This window comes from Carica papaya, chromosome 9 (assembly GCF_054855325.1).
Source record: "Carica papaya isolate Zhongbai chromosome 9, ASM5485532v1, whole genome shotgun sequence".
Taxonomy (NCBI): domain Eukaryota; kingdom Viridiplantae; phylum Streptophyta; class Magnoliopsida; order Brassicales; family Caricaceae; genus Carica; species Carica papaya.
Genome location: NC_142317.1, coordinates 11,353,027 through 11,369,676, shown reverse-complemented (window position 1 = coordinate 11,369,676; position 16,650 = coordinate 11,353,027). Strand labels below are relative to the sequence as shown.

The following is a 16,650-nucleotide window of genomic DNA, read 5'->3' as shown; positions in this document are numbered from 1 at the left end:
TGTGATTATAATTGAAAGATGGCCCGTAAATCATTATATCTCCATAATCAGGTTGATGCACAATAATCTCATGCGTCGGTGTAGTATTTACTGGGATTAAATATTGTAAATATTTTTAACTATATTTTTTATATGAGAAGTTGAAATGATACTATCAAACTCTAATACTTTAAGATCTTTAACAATTAGGGTAAATATTTTGCATGACTGAACTTCAATTAAACTTTTGTTAACCCAATAAGAGTGAGCAAACTCAAGAAAAAAATTAGTTAAGAATTATAAATAATTAACATCTCTTTTCTTAGTATTTCTTAAGGAATTCCATTCCCTTTATGATTTATTTATTTGACTTTTCTTAAATTATCAGTTAGTTAAAGAATCATGCTTCATTTTGTAATTTATTGTTTTATTTTCATTAAATTTCCTATTAATTGAGAAGTCATATTTTATTCTATAGTCTATCTTTGTTTTCATTTTAGGAAATTAAAAATAATTTATTGTTTCATTTTTATTAAATTTTCTATTAATTGACAATTAATATTTTACTCAACAATCTACATTTGTTTTCTTTTTATGAAGCTAAAATATAATTCCTATAACTAAGCTCCTACTACCTTAATGTAGTTAGTAAAAATTGGGAGTATTTGATACATTTAATAAAAAAATAATAAATGATAAGATATAAGATATGTAATGTTATTGGTGGTAAAATATTGTATAAATAGTACTGAAATACAACAATCAGATTTTTTTTAATAATAAACTATATAATCTCTTATAAAGGATTTAGTCATAATATTCAATTATTAAATACCTCAAAATGCAACTTCTTACGTTATTACTATCAATATAATAGTTATATTATAACCATATCAGAGAGTTATATAAAGTAATTATGATAAAGAATATATAAATACTTGCTATACACATTCATATTTTTGTAAATTTTATTTTATATTGATTTGAGCATTAAATAGTAAAACTAACATTTCAAAAATATTGGATTATATTATCTGTTTGTCATGTATATTAATCATAGTAAAGCTTCAAGAATTTGAAAAAGAATAGTTATATATACTTGGGTAAATTATAGTGTCAACTTTTTAGTTTAATTATCATGTACTTATTATATTTTAAAATTTTAAATTTAGCTCCTAATGTTGCAAGAACACTCCAATTTCTTTCTCTCGGTTATTCAACATTTTTATTGTTCATTAGTTAAGAGTTTGACCACTCATCTACTTACGATAAAATTTGTAAAATACCCTTAAATTATTGAGGAAGAAATTCATTGTTGATATTCCTATTTATACTCGCTACTTCTATATACATGTGTGTGTATATATATATATATATATATATATATATTATTTTTGAAATTCAAGCAACTTCTATTTCTTATTTATTTAAGATTATTTATTAAATATTTAAAACTCAAAATTATATATCTTTAACTAAGTTTATTAACATATTTTGTGAAGACATAATTTTATTCAATTCAAATTTTCTATTTATAAAAATGTAAACAACATGAAAAGTAAACTATTTTATGAAAAGAAAAGATAAATTATAAGTTTGACGAGGTGAAATACATACAAAATTGTCTTTTTTTAAAAAAAAAATTTTCATTTGTATGTTCATTAATTTAAAATTTAAATATTACTGTATTTAAGAAAATGATATTAGCGTTTATAATATTATAATTGTATATTGATAATATGACAATTTTGATTTTTTTAATATTTAAATAAAAATAATAATTAAACTTAAAATGTGTTAAATTTAAAAACGAGTAATGTAATTTTTCCTATATATTTCAAGCACAAAAGATATACTCTTCTTCATTAATTTCTTGCAAGAAAGTGATTTGATGAAAATATTCAACGACTTCCAATTAAAAATTTAAATATTGATAATGATAATTGAGGCTCGTTTGTTCATTAATGTCGTTTTTTAATACACATATTGAATTTATAATATTTAAATTAGTTGAGTTTAAGACTTTCTATTGAATTCAATCACTTCAAACTTTCATTTAGAATTTAATTTTGATAGATAAAAAAGAAAATATTGTAAGATTCTAAACAAGAAAATAAAAAAGAAGTAAGATAAGAGTCACAAATATTTAAATAAAGTAAAATATGATTGTAAATAAAATAAATGTAAATTATAAGAATAGATATTTAAATTGGAGTAAAATTATCATAAGCATCATAATAATTTCATTAATTAATTGATATTTACATATTTATTGTACCATAATCTTCTGTAGGAAATACATGAAAGTATATATATATAATACTCCTTAGACTTACAATTTTTTTATAGAAAAAAAAAAGTGAGAGATATGATGGTTTCAGGGAGGTGAGTGGAGAATAGAGGGTGAGAATATCATAGCTCTTAAAAAAATGTATGGGCAGGAAAAATTAAAAATAAATAAATAAATAATAACAAAAAGAAAATCCATCATACAGAATCACAGGCAACAGCCTCATACCTCTCTCTCTCTTCCTCTTTCCTTCTCTTACTTGCTGAGCAAAAGAAGAAGAAAAAAAAAAAAAAAGCACAAAAAAGAAACATCCTCTGAAAAGAAAGGGAAAAAGAGAAGGAATGTTCACTCATCATCATCATCATCATCATCATCATCATCATCATCATCTTCTTCTTCTTCTTCTTCTTCTTCACCTTCCAATCCAAGCTAACTGATTTTTTTAGAGAGAGAAAGTGCGTTTGTGAAGTGAAGAACAGAAGATGGGTGGGGTGACTTCATCAATGGCTGCAAAGTTCGCATTTTTCCCACCCAACCCACCGTCATATAAGCTAATCAATGATGATGCTACTGGCCTCTTGCTCATGGACCCTTTCCCCCACCGAGAGAACGTCGACGTTTTACGCCTGCCTACGCGCCGCGGCACTGAGATCGTCGCCATGTACGTCAGGTATCCCATGGCTACCTCTACTCTTCTATACTCCCATGGAAATGCTGCTGACATCGGCCAGATGTATGAGCTCTTTATCGAACTCAGCATTCACTTGCGTGTCAATCTCATGGGGTGCGCTTCCTTACTCTCTATACTACTTCCCCTTTTGTTTTTCCACTACAACTTTTTTTCTTCAAATAAAACTTTAACATTTTTTAAGCTGAATTCTTTATGGTCAATTGCATGCGTTACTATTCTTGTTATGAAACTGCGAGATCAAGTTTCTCTTACAAAGAAGATGGTTTCTCTTTTGGGTTTTTTGTTTTTTTTTTTAACCGTAAAATTTTGCTTATTTAGCAACAGCTGCTTGTGGGTTTGCTTTCGTGGATTTAACTTTCTTTATGCATTGTGCTGGGGATTCGGGAGTTTAGGTGGGGAAATATGAGATTTTGGTTTAGTCTTAAGGATGGGTTGATGAAGATTGATATGTTTAAGTGGGTGAAAGAGAATGAACCCCTTTCTTATACTGTCATGGGATATTGAGATTTACAGGTTTAGATTGCTGATAGATCAAATCAAGTTAGTGCTTGACTTCTTATTGTGGATCTATGTTTTTGCTCAACTTTCGGTCTTGTCAATCTGAATTTGGTTACTGCGTCTAGTACAATGTCTTAGAGTAATCAATAATTCAACTACAGATTTGGGAGTTAAAAATTATTGAGAATAACTCTGATACTTAAAATGAATATGATTTTACCTTAGTTAACGTTTGGATCTGGGTTTAACTCTGAAGTGGAGAAGCTTTGATGAATGACTTGGAACAGTTGGCAGATACAACTGTTCCTATCAGACATACTGAATACGGTTGTTAGTCATTATCTGCATATGTTATCTAGTAAGTTTCTTTTTTCCTTAATAGCATTAACTTAAGTTAGTATGAAGTCTTTCAATGACGGAAGACAAATATAGAGTGGTTTTCAATCATCTTTGCTGGAGGTCTCCTAATGTGTCCAAAACTTTCAAGGCATCCTTTTAATATCATACTGAATAACTGGAAAATTCAAATAGGCAACAACCTTGGAAGTTCATGTGGCAAGAAGGTGACTTTCATTTAGGTGGGCAATTTTGAATGATGATATTTTATTCTCTGTGAACTGCAAGTTGGCTATATTTTGTTGGATTTTCAATTCTTCAATGGGCCATAAAATGTCATTAATTTACATACAACCAAGAATTACGTGTAAAAAAATTTGAAAGCGTGTTTTTCATTTTGTATAGGTATGACTACTCTGGGTATGGGCAGTCATCGGGAAAGGTAATGTCCTATGAATTTTCAACTATATATTGTCCACTATAATCAGAAGGCTTTTTCTAAAGCTTATGGTCTGTCATCTTCCAGCCCAGCGAACAGAATACTTATGCAGATATTGAAGCTGCATATAAGTGTCTTGAAGAGAATTATGGTGCTAAGCAGGAAAACATTGTCCTATATGGTCAGTCAGTTGGTAGTGGTCCTACCTTGGACCTTGCTGCTCGGTTGCCTCGACTGAGAGCTGTTGTCCTACATAGTCCCATACTATCTGGGTTAAGAGTCATGTATCCTGTAAAGCGTACATACTGGTTTGACATATATAAGGTAAATATTATGTTCCCTAATAAATTGACTTCTATTGTAAACATATTTGCATATTCTGTTTTTAACATGATTATATGTTGTTCTTTTGCAGAATATTGACAAAATCCCATTGGTTAAGTGCCCTGTGCTAGTAATTCATGTAAGTACACCAAATTCATTATGTTAGCAGTTGCCAGTTGAATGGATATATTTCATAACATTTCTGCATTATGCATGGCTGTAGTTATAATATGATAAGTAAAAAACCAGTTTTTGCAGTATCACATAATAGCAGTTCAAGCGAAAAAGCTCGTACGTATTTGTCCATTATTCTACTACTTCAGGAATGATTTTAGGAATGAATTAGGGTCATTGAAGAGAAAAAAAAAAAAAAAAAAAAAACACAAAAAGCCTGGAACTTGATCTTTCTGAAAATTGAAGTGTGAAGAAATAGAAGTGACAATCATGGTTTAATAAACCAATCTTGTGAAGATATTGTTGGCTAAGAAGGTCTTCACTTGCAAATTTGGCATTTTGACAGAGTGTATGAGTGATAACAATATTTGGGTAAACCCTTGGGATAAGTGTAATTCAACTTGACCAAGAGCCAAGTTGTTATAAACGTAGTTTTCTTTGTTATAAATTGGCAGATTTTAAAATTCCTGTGGTTCGTAGTTTGAAAACTTTTCTCCTAATTGATGCCCCCCATATCTCATTTGTCTCTTCGGATATAACTTGCTGCTAATATTTTGTTACTAGAATTACATCTCTAAAAGTTCCAAACCAATTTTGAAATGCTATTAACTAACTTTGTATCTTCAAATTACTCCAATAAGTGCGTGGTTTCATTGTTATCCCTCAATTATATAATTGGGAAACAATATGAAGTCCGCCCGCAGAGTCACAGACAGAAACAAAGAATTTTTAGGCATTTTGGTGAGTATAATAGTGCTCAAGGATAAGAAAATTGAGGAGTTTATCATCTTTACTTAGCAGAGCAATCTGAGTATCCAAATGTTTAAAGACAATTTTGTGATAATATATTTATTTTTGTTGTTTGACATTTTTTACTGCATTGCAATTCAGGGAACTGCAGATGATGTAGTTGACTGCTCTCATGGGAAGCAGTTGTGGGAAATGTGCCAAGAGAAATATGAGCCTTTATGGCTCAAAGGTGGAAATCACTGTGATTTGGAACTCTATCCGGAGTACATTAGGCATCTGAAGAAGTTTGTATCAACGGTTGAGAAATCACCATCTCGAAGAAGTAGTTGTAGGAGAAGTACAGATGGAATCGAACAGGGCAGACGTAGTACTGATTGGTTTGAAGGTCCAAGGAAGAGCACAGACCGTAGAGAGAAACCAAGGAAGAGCACCGATAGACCCGAAAAGCTGAAATATCATGAATACAAGTTTAGTAACATTGAGAAACTAGAGAAGTTAAGATTATCGTGTGATCAGATGGAGAGGTCACGGAGAAGCGTGGAATACCATGAGAAATCTAGGAGAAGCATTGATCAACAATTTGAAAGAGCACGGAAGAGCGTGGACTGGTTAGATAGAATTCGTGGATGATAAAGGCATTAAATCCTTAGTAAAATTTGTGAGTTTGTTGTGGTTGAAAGGTGAGAGAGAAAGTAGAAGAAGAAAAGGAGAGATGGGTAAATTGCTTGGGATTTTAACTTATTGGTTTAGGATTTGTGTGAAGTTGCAAAGTAACATGTTGTGTTAATGGATTGTAGAGTTTGATATATTTACTGGTTGTGATGGGTTTACTTTTATTGTTAGTGCAACACTTCTGACCTCTCTTCTTTCTTATTGTTTAAAGGAAATGAAGCTCATAATCTAATACCCTATCTCTCTATTTACAGCTTTCACTTCTTATGAATTTGTCAATTTACAATTTTGAACTGAACAACCTTTTTTTTTTTTTTTTTTTTTATTTACATTCATAAGAAATTTTAATCCTTGGGAGCTGCAAGCTGAAAGAAAATTTTCTTTCTAGAATAATCTTTACAAATATTAAAATATTTGACTTTATTTCAAAAATTAAGATTTTATCTTATATATCAAAGTATATATGTTTTCTAAACTTTATAAAAACAATTTTTTTTTAATTCAAAATATATCATGAGGTATTTTAAAATAATTGAATCTATGATAAATTTTCAAAATTTTATTTAAAAATTCAAGTTTTAATTATATTATGAAATGATAAAAATTAATCGATAAATTTTTTTTAAATAAAATTAAAATAATATAATCGAAATTAATTGTTTTTTTTTTTATCATTTCATGATTAAAAAGTAGAGTTATGTTTTCTCATATTTAGAATTTATTTAAAATTGATACTTATTTTAATAAGAAAAAACAGAAATCTCGTCCAAAATAAAAAATTAAAATTAAAGGAATATATTCCAAATTGCATCATTTTCTTATCCCATTATCGATAATTTTTACTACCATTTAAATAAACAATGTTTTTAATAGCAATTTATTTAAAATTTTCCACTTCTAATTAATATTTTGAATAGTTTCCAATAGAATTAAAATAACTGACGTAATTTATCCATATTTAGCATAATTGGAATATAATTTTTTTATTCACATCATATATTACGGTTTTACTCGTAATTTCCCTTTTTTTTTTTTTTTTCGAATCTGAATTAAATAAAAATATTTTATTTAAAATCCAAAATCTTCCACAATATCCCTGGTTGCCAACATCATTTTTCTCAATTCCCAAGTCTTACCTCGGAGGTTCGTGGTCTCTGTGGAACCCTAATTCAAATCAGAATCATCATCCAATTTGATAGTCATGCAAGCGTAATCAAGTTCTTTGCCTAATGCTTCTACTTTTCTGTTTGGTTACAGGGAAATTCTCAAATTATGTTAACCAGAAGCCTGCTTCGCTAATTAATTGGTGAAACTTTCAGGTCACAGGAAGAGAAAGCGAGGGACGCGATACGGCATGCCTTGAAAGCACTGCGTAAGCGGCATTTGGTGGAGGAAGGAGCTCATGCGCCCGCTTTCATCGCTCTTTCTAGGCCCATCATTTCTCAGGTCCTTACTCTCTCTTTTTTCATGTACGTATAACAATGAGCTCTTCAAGTTTCAACAAATTATTTAGGAGTTTTATCAATTTTTTATATTTGATCAAGTCAGTAGGTGCTTGTGTTACGTGGTAAAATAACTTGGATTCCACACTAAAGGCGACCGACTTTAATGTAGTATTTATCAGAGGTTAACCTCTCTCACCTTAATAGCTAGGGCGTGGTTCTCCTGAACTCATAACAATGATATCAGAGTCATTCACCATTTCTGGAGTTGCAATCTTGTGGCGCAAGTGATGACTTGGAGATTGCAGTGTTCACCCTATCTGTAACTTCGATCCCACACTGAAGGCGCAACACTTTGGTGTGAGATTTAACTTCTAGCGTGTGGTTCTGTTAAACTTATAGCACACGGAGCAGTAGAGGAAGATATCACAGAGAAGAATCCAATAGAATTAGATTTAACAGAGGGAGAGAGACAGGAATCAAAGAGAGCACAGATATCAGAAACAATTCTGATTTCATTCCTTGATGCCATTACTAGATACTTACTTCCACTTTTATAGTCCTCGCCTTTAACTAATCTACTAAATACCTAACTAACTGTTTCCCACATATCAATACTTCCCTCCCAGAAGTCACTTTGTCATAGTCCTAGCCTTTAACTACCTAACTAACTATTTCCCACATATCAATACTTTGCTCCCCACAGAAGTCACCTTGTCCTCAAGTTGGATGATGGAATTAAGGATTCTATTAGTTAAAAGTATAACTGGTTGTCCAAGCTAAATATTTATGCTTTCCGTTGTGTTCCCTCAGACTTGGATTTGTATGACTGGCTGGATGCTACTTGGATAAAATTTATTATATAACCAGACATCTTTCCAACAAATTCCTAGTTGTGAGTAGATTTTGATTGGAATTACTTGTATGGATCCTTCATCAATCTCAGATTTCTTGAGCCTCTACCAAGATTTGCAGTTTAACCTTTTTAGCAAATATGTCTGAAAGTCCTTAGTAGGAGAAGACCTCCAGAAATGAAGATTTTGGTGGTCAAGGTTTGATCTACCACATATTTTCAGTATCCTGCTCCTATCAAGAGCCTTGTGTACACTCCAAACCATCTTCATCATTACTGGTGCCAAGCTGGTCTTTCTCATTGTTATTCCCAAACTGGCGGCAATCACTTTCTCCATAAATGCTGTTGTATTTTCCAAAGATACACTTGATTCAGACAAATTTTCTTACAAATCTTTATTTTCTTTATTTGAGTTGGCACCTGATTTCTCCCGTTCTTGATGTGCCAAGTTCTTATCTGAATCTGCCATCACGAACATGGGAGCATTGCAAGCCAGGATGATCAAGTTTTGTTTGATTTCACACAATTCTTTCTTTATTCCAAAGATTCCTTGCCTTATTTCACCCATTTCTTGCTTCATTATTCCCAAATTTTCATCCCATCTTTTTCAATATCACATGTTTTCCCATTTTCTTCATTTTCTTAGTTTCTTAGGAATAGATATTTCTATAGTTCTAATAGAACCAGAACTAGCTCTGATACCAATGATACACACAGAATTAAAGAACAGAGAGAGAGATAAATGGAGCAGTAGAGGGAGATATCACAGAGAAGAATCAGATAGAATCAGATTTAACAGAACTGGAGAGAGAAAGGAAGCAAAGAGAGGAGATAGCAGAAACAATTCTGGTACTATTTCTTGATGCCATTAGAAGATACTTCTTCCTATTTTATAGTCCTAACCTTTAACAAATAATACAAATTACCTAACCAACTATTTCCCACATATCACTACATTTACTTTGCTTCTGTTGGATAGTAGTGATTTCCCCATGTCCAAGCTTAGGCATGGATGGTGATTTAAGTTTTCATTCATGTTTACTGTTTACTTGTGATAAAATTCTTGGAATTCGATAAACCTGAGAGGAGTTTCTTCTTTTAGTTTGATTGAAGAGAGTTTAATTCCAGCTATTTCAGCCTAATTTTTCGATGTTAAACATATAGACAACCTTGTTAATAAAATTTTTCCAGTCACGTGAAGTTCCTTTTTAGCATACAAATCATTCCTTCTGTTAAAACATGCTTATTCTCTCACTTCATCTTCCAATATGTGCTATCTCCTAAAACAATAAAATTTTCTCGCATTTCCTTGGAGAGTCCACTATGCTGTCTCCTATGACAATAAAATTTCCTAAGACACCATTGTTTATATTACCACGTCATTTGAATCAGTTTGTCGAAGAGACATCATTTGATCTTTTTTCCCCTGGTAGATGGAGGTTCATTTGGTCTTGTTAACTTTAGACATGTTTACTTAGATCTTATTTTAGTTGCTCTGTGAATGCTAATTAAATTCCCAATTAAAGGTACCCGTTTCCTACATTAAAATTTTTTATTACTTTTTGACAACGATTCTTTTTGTTTTTTCCTGGAGAGATCCTCAAATGGCTCTTTGTTGGTGCTAAATGTTAGTATGATTATTTTTTTTTGGGTTCCAACTTCTATATTAAAAGTGTGCATTAAATTTTGATCCCATTTATCTTTAAATGGTCTTAATAGCATCACTTAGTTGTCCGGCTTTTGTAGGGCTCAGAATGGAAAGAGAAAGCAGAAAATCTAGAACAAGAACTTCAGCAATTCTACAAAGCTCAAACACGATTATCTGAGCAACTTGTGATTGAAGTAGCTGAGTCCAGAGCTTCAAAAGCTCTGCTGCAAGAGAAAGAAGCTGAACTTGCTGAGTTGCAGAAAGAGTTGGCACAGAAAAGGTTTCCTTTTCTCTTACTATTTATTGCCAGCCCATAAGATGTAAGAAACACTGTGAGAATTTGTTTGAATGATTGAAATATATATACATTCTTCAGGGATGATTATTCTCAACTAAAGGTTGACTTAGAAGAGAAGATTAAGGCTTTGGATTTAATTCTTTCTGAGAACCAGGAACTCCGAGTGCAATTGGAACAGATGACAATTAAAGCTAAAACTGCAGAGACTGAGAACAAGATGCTGGTTGATCGCTGGATGTTACAAAAAATGCAGGATGCTGAACGGCTTAATGAGGTTTGATGTTAATCTATGCAAAAGAAATTTGCCCTTTTTATTGGCCTTTCTGTTAGATAAAGTTGTTATAACTAACTGAAGCTTCCATGTCTAACATGGTTCAAACATTACCTCCCAAAGGAAGTACTAGTCTTCATTCCCGAAACCTGCTGTCTGCCTATCTCCCAGATTTTCTTCTTCCTCTCTTTCTTCTCCCAGCCTCTTGCTCCTCACCATAAAACTCAAAAACAAACCATTAATCCTCAATTATTCAAAAGTGCCAACAGAGAGAAGGCCTTACTTTTTCTGATCATTAAACTTTGAAGAACTTAAGAGGTGCCACTGAAAACAGAAACGTATGCACCATCTGATGCTCATAATTTGATGAAAAAACTACCAAAAATTCTTAGTAATTTCTGGAATCAGGTTACATACATAGTTTAGAGGACTCTCTACAAGTATAAGAAAAAGGAAATTAATTAGAAAGGGCAAAGCATTAGAGGCACCAAGGGTGACAGAGGCACTCAAACTCAAGAGAAAAGCCATTGACAGAGTTGTTTTTGCTAAACAGTGTTTGGACAAAACTTAATTGCCTGAAAGAATTCATATCATGGATTGTTTTTGCCAATTAACTAGCTTAATTGACAATGGAGGAGAGGGAGGACTGGCTCCGATGTTGTTACTCTTCTTTCTTCATCACGACTAGTTATTAGTGCCAAAATTGTTCACATGGTCATAATGTTCTGTTTTCTGTTGCATTTCTTCAAAAAGGTGGAGACTGCCCGGCCTTACAGTAATTGTGAAAATTTGAGCATTTAATTCCTGAAATGAGAAGATCGATCAGTCTGAGGCTCTAGTCAAGACCTAAACCCCCACAAACAGTATTTTTCTTTACATTTTTCCATACGATTTTAGGTTTACGAGTTTACCATTTTCCCTTATCTTCAATATCTCTTAGTTACAGGATTTATGGATTGTGTTTTTCTTTTATTCCACTAATTTAGGCAAATGCACTTTATGAAGATATGGTTGACCGTCTCAAGGCAACTGGTTTAGAAAGCCTTGCTCGGCAGCAAGTAGATGGTATTGTCCGCCAAAGTGAAGAAGGTGCAGAGTACTTTGTAGAGTCAACAGTTCCCTCAATGTGTAAACACCGGATACATGCCCATGAAAGTGGCTGTGCTTCTATATTGTTTGAGTACAACACTGGAAAGTTGATCACTGGGGGCCAGGATCGATCAATCAAAATGTGGGATACATACAGTGGATCATTAAGCCGTACCCTTTATGGTTGTCTTGGGTCTGTTCTTGATCTGACCATTACCCATGATAATAAATCGATAATAGCTGCGAGCAGCTCAAACAATTTGTTTGTATGGGATGTCAACACTGGGCGAGTACGTCATACTCTCACAGGCCATACAGATAAAGTTTGTGCAGTAGATGTGAGCAAAATTTCTAGCCGTAATGTTGTGAGTGCAGCTTATGACCGTACCATAAAATTGTGGGATTTGCAGAAAGGTTACTGCATTAACACAATTGTTTTTCCAAGCAACTGCAATGCAATCTGCTTCAGCATGGATGGGCAAACAATATGTTCAGGTCATGTTGATGGGAATCTTCGGTTATGGGATATCCAATCAGGAAGGCTACTTAGTGAAGTAGCTGCACACTCATCTGCTGTTACTTCAATCTCCTTGTCTCGAAATGGTAACACAGTGTTGACTAGCGGGAGAGACAACTTGCATAATTTATTTGATATTCGCTCTTTGGAAGTTTGTGGCACATTAAGAGCCAGTGGGAATAGAGTGGCATCAAATTGGAGCAGGTCCTGCATCAGTCCAGATGACAGACACGTAGCTGCTGGTTCTGCTGATGGATCTGTATATATATGGTCAATATCTAAAGCGGATATAGTGAGCACTCTGAAGGAACACGCTTCTCCTGTCCTTTGTTGTTCATGGAGCGGGCTTGGAAAGCCTCTGGCATCGGCTGACAAGAGTGGAATTGTTTGTACCTGGGCCTGACCTGAGGCTAAAGAGTCGCTCATATGCAAACTACGATCCAAGGGAAGTCTCTGTCTGGCTCCTTTACTTGTTCTTTGTCCTTCAAATTGCATACAATATGAAAGAGAAAGAAAGAGTGGTTGTCAAGAAAAGAAAAAGTGGAGTTACATTGTTTACGGTTTGTTGCACCAAAAGCAGGGATGTTTAAGTGCAAAGATGGTGATCATTGTGAAAATGTTGAAGAGGGTTGAAGTTATAACATTTCGGTCGAAGTTGCCTTATGATTGTTAATGTGATAAAAAAGGCAGATCTGTTAGGACTCCCCATACGTTTTTCTGTGTAGATATACAATGAAAATTGAATCAAGAACAGAATGTAAATATTGAAAATAGACCTAGAGAAATGATATTTGCATTTAGAACTTATACTTCCATGAAGTTTATGATCAAGCATTTGAAAAACTGCAATAGCAAACAATTACAATTTATAATCTGTAAGTTTCCTAATTTTTTGTGTGTGTGGAAAATCCTGTTTTTTTAAACTCTTTAAGAGTTAGGGGTTGTCTGGTTGGTTGTTAAAAATGCCAACAGGTTTTCTTGCAACCTCGTCTGGCATCCTACATATTGCTCCTTCTCAATCTCTCTCTTATACCAGTTAATTTAATAAATTTAGGATTCTTAATGTTTGATTAATAAATTTAGAGTTTAAATCCAAATCAGATTAGTATGTATTTTTAACTAAAAAGAGATAAATTCCATTTAATCAGAATGTATAATATTAAATAAAAGTATTATGTTTATTGATTAAGAAATTCTTTATTTTAATGGAAGTGTTAAAATTTAAATGGAAAAAAGACAATGAGTCAGCGTTTATGTGGTAAGGGTGAAGTTGAACTACTCAATTGCATATTGCTTTTTCTATTAGGTTAAAAAACCACGTAAAAAGAATATAGACAATGAGGAAAAGCTTATGTGTCTGTCTGATTACAACAAAATGCAAGTTTTGTTTTGAAGAAATTAAGATTGTTGAAATATCTTCAAATGTTTTATATTTTGGTGTAAAATGGATTTATTTTTTCAAATCAATCAGATAATTTATTAATTATGAATTTTTACCCATTCCTAATACCGGCGGACTCAGCATGTTAGAATAATAACTATCAGCTTTATTTCTTGACGAGAAAGAAAATTAATTTTAGAAAAATGTTGTTCGGTAATTTTATTTGGCTACTATGCATGAGAACATGTGGTGTTTGGAGATAAAAATAGCATACAATAATTTATAAGAATCAGATTTGTACAAAGAGCTTAAATCTGAGTTAGAAAACATATATGGTTCTAGTTGCCTGAACCCCTTTGCCGGAGATATAGTCGCAGAAACAGAGTTAGTCCATCCCTTCTATTTTCTTCAAGAAAAATTGGGATACACGAATCCCGTTGAGCTGTTTTCTACATGCCTAAATTTAGAGTATTGAATTTTAGTTATTTATTTATTTATTTATTTTATTTATGCAAGATTGATAGACTATTAAAAAATTGGCCCCAAAAAAAAAAAACCAAAAGAGATTATAGCATTGAAAACATGCTAACTGAATTTTCTCATTATTTGCGATCATTGTTACGAAAAAGGGAAATATGCTAACCGCCCATAGCAGTGGAAGTCGAGATCAAGATTCTTGTTGACCAAAAGATATATTACATAAATGGTCAACGATTGGTATGTAATGAGCCTAAATGGGATGAACTGAAAAAAAGAAAAAAGAAAGCCCATACTGCAGAGACTCCTAATGCTGCTCTTGTGATTGGTTGGCAGTAGAATGAGCACGAGATGATGAGGCCCCATCAGAAGATTGATTTGTAACTTGTCCTTGTTGTGGAACAGGGACCAAAACCATACCAAGACTTGAATTCTGGTGTCTGAATGCCCATAATTGTACTTCACTACCAACTCCCAGTGTTTCACTGTTCCTTTGGGTTACGCTAAACCAGCTGCCTATCAGTGCATAGGGCATGTTATTCATATGCCACCTCTTCAAAGGCAACGTACAAGTGGCGTCAACACAAGGCTCTATTAGAGTAACTTCTATGCTTTCTTTGGAAGCCAACTTCATCTCCTCCTCTGGAAAAAGGAACGGGCTCTTCACTTCACCCGCTGGTATCAAAAGCCGATTCTGCGACCTTAGCAAATCCGACTTGAAGATCGTCTTCCGCATAACAAATTTGATATCTCTACCGCCCATCTCCAGTAGACGACTCTTAAATGGTTCAGGCAATTCCGTTGGTATCTCCGATGAGTCTGGTTTAGGGTTCTTGCGGATCTTAGCCCTTTTTCCATCTCCTTCATCTGACTCAAAACGCCTTTTCCGAGAGGAAACTTTCAGCTCATCCTCATTTTTTTCCTTCTCTAGTTGTCGACCCGATTCTTCGATCATCTTGATGTTTTTTTCAGACTCTGTATCGAGGACTGGGAACGAAACCGCAACGGCAACCGATTTGCGTACTCTGCTGCTTCGCTTTTTCCTCGGTATATTTCCAAAGAAAGAAAATTCCGTCTTTACAGCTGGAGATGGGTCTTCTACTGTCACTGCAACGGGTTTCTTGTTTCCCGTCATGATGAATTCATGGACAACTCGTTTAGTGAGCAAGTCGATCACTAACTCTTTTCGTTCCTTTCCCACGAAACCCTCAATTTCTGCCTTCTGTCTCTCGAACGGACCATTATCCGATCTGTCCAGATCTTTGGGAGTAAGCCGATTGGTCATCGTTGTTTCTCTTTGAACAAGGACGTGAATTGAGTTTTTTTGTTTTTGGATGATGAGCAACAACAGGGAGAGTCTCCTAATGATGAGCAAGGAGAAGAGGATCCTTCAATAACGAACTGAACTGAAGTAAGTTATAATGTGATTTATACTGAATATTTCCTATTCCGACTCGTGGAAGACCTGTTTCTTGCACCGATAGGAAAACGAATACAGAGAGAGAGAGAGCGCGCTCTAACGGTAACTTTTTTAAGGGGCGCCAGCGCCGGATGTACGCAATTAATTCTAAAGGAACTTCAATACTGTGCGTTTTGGTTTAAAAATAGCTGAAACAATTTGTTTGTATGGGTTTACTTTCTCAATCTGTTTCTTATACCAGTTAATTTAACAAATTTAGGATTCTTAATGTTAATTAAGAAATTCAGTGTTTAAATCCAAATCGGATTAGAATATATCATGAACTTTGCCTGTCTTAAATGAAAATTTTGTGTTGCATACAAAATTTAATTAATAAATTCTTTATTTTAATGGAAGTGAAGTCACTGTTTGTCATTTTATGTTCAAAATTAAATTGGACTTATCAAAAATAGAGTTTTACTTTTGGATTATAATTAAATTTACATTTACTAAGGATTATATAAATACCTCAAAATAATAAAATATTTATGCAGGCCTCTATATATATATATATTATTAATAGAAAGCCCTGGAATATTTTTTTTAGAATTTATTGTACACTATAACATATTGTATGTATTAATTAATTAATCTTAAGTTTTTAGTTAGTATGAACAAATATGTTAATTACTAAATGAATATGAACAAATTTGCTTTCTCTAATTCAGTATGTAACTAATAAATAAATTTTTGATAAAGTGAGCCGGCTGTTGGATAAGAAGATGGATTTTTGGTAAACTGCTTCCAAATTCTGGGGCTGTACGTAATTTCGGCACTCACTCGTATATATATATAATTACACACATTATAACAATTATAGAATTAATTCATGAGCAGTACATAAATTTATTAGAAAGAAAATTTTACGACTTATAAGCCCCAAGCATAGTATGTTATAATCCAAACTACAATTTAGTTTATTTTTTCAAATAAAAAATCTCAATCACTAACACCTATAAAAGTTTCCAATCTGATGCATGTATAGATCAACTTCAATCTACGTAAGCCCATCATCCCTAGATCAACCAACATATTCCAAAATATGACATATAACTAAATTCT

General features: G+C 33.0%; 3 protein-coding genes across 3 annotated transcripts; 2 read left to right on the top strand and 1 right to left on the bottom strand.

Moving 5' to 3' along the window:
• Positions 1-2,477: 2,477 nt before the first annotated feature.
• LOC110811161 (alpha/beta-Hydrolases superfamily protein) lies at positions 2,478-6,387 on the top strand. Its single transcript, XM_022037573.2, has 5 exons — positions 2,478-3,053; positions 4,200-4,236; positions 4,321-4,557; positions 4,649-4,696; positions 5,623-6,387. The coding sequence occupies exons 1-5, from the start codon at positions 2,752-2,754 to the stop codon at positions 6,109-6,111; spliced, it is 1,113 nt and encodes a 370-aa protein (XP_021893265.1). The 5' UTR covers positions 2,478-2,751; the 3' UTR covers positions 6,112-6,387.
• An 853-nt stretch (positions 6,388-7,240) lies between these two features.
• Positions 7,241-13,078, top strand: LOC110811152 (Transducin/WD40 repeat-like superfamily protein). The gene is made up of 5 exons (XM_022037561.2): positions 7,241-7,362; positions 7,473-7,599; positions 10,195-10,376; positions 10,473-10,668; positions 11,652-13,078. Exons 1-5 carry the CDS (start codon positions 7,355-7,357, stop codon positions 12,672-12,674), a joined length of 1,536 nt encoding a protein of 511 aa, XP_021893253.2. The 5' UTR covers positions 7,241-7,354; the 3' UTR covers positions 12,675-13,078.
• An 897-nt stretch (positions 13,079-13,975) lies between these two features.
• On the bottom strand, positions 13,976-15,322 carry LOC110811170 (putative B3 domain-containing protein At2g27410). Its single transcript, XM_022037585.2, has one exon. The coding sequence runs from the start codon at positions 15,262-15,264 to the stop codon at positions 14,437-14,439; it is 828 nt and encodes a 275-aa protein (XP_021893277.2). The 5' UTR covers positions 15,265-15,322; the 3' UTR covers positions 13,976-14,436.
• Positions 15,323-16,650: the final 1,328 nt, after the last annotated feature.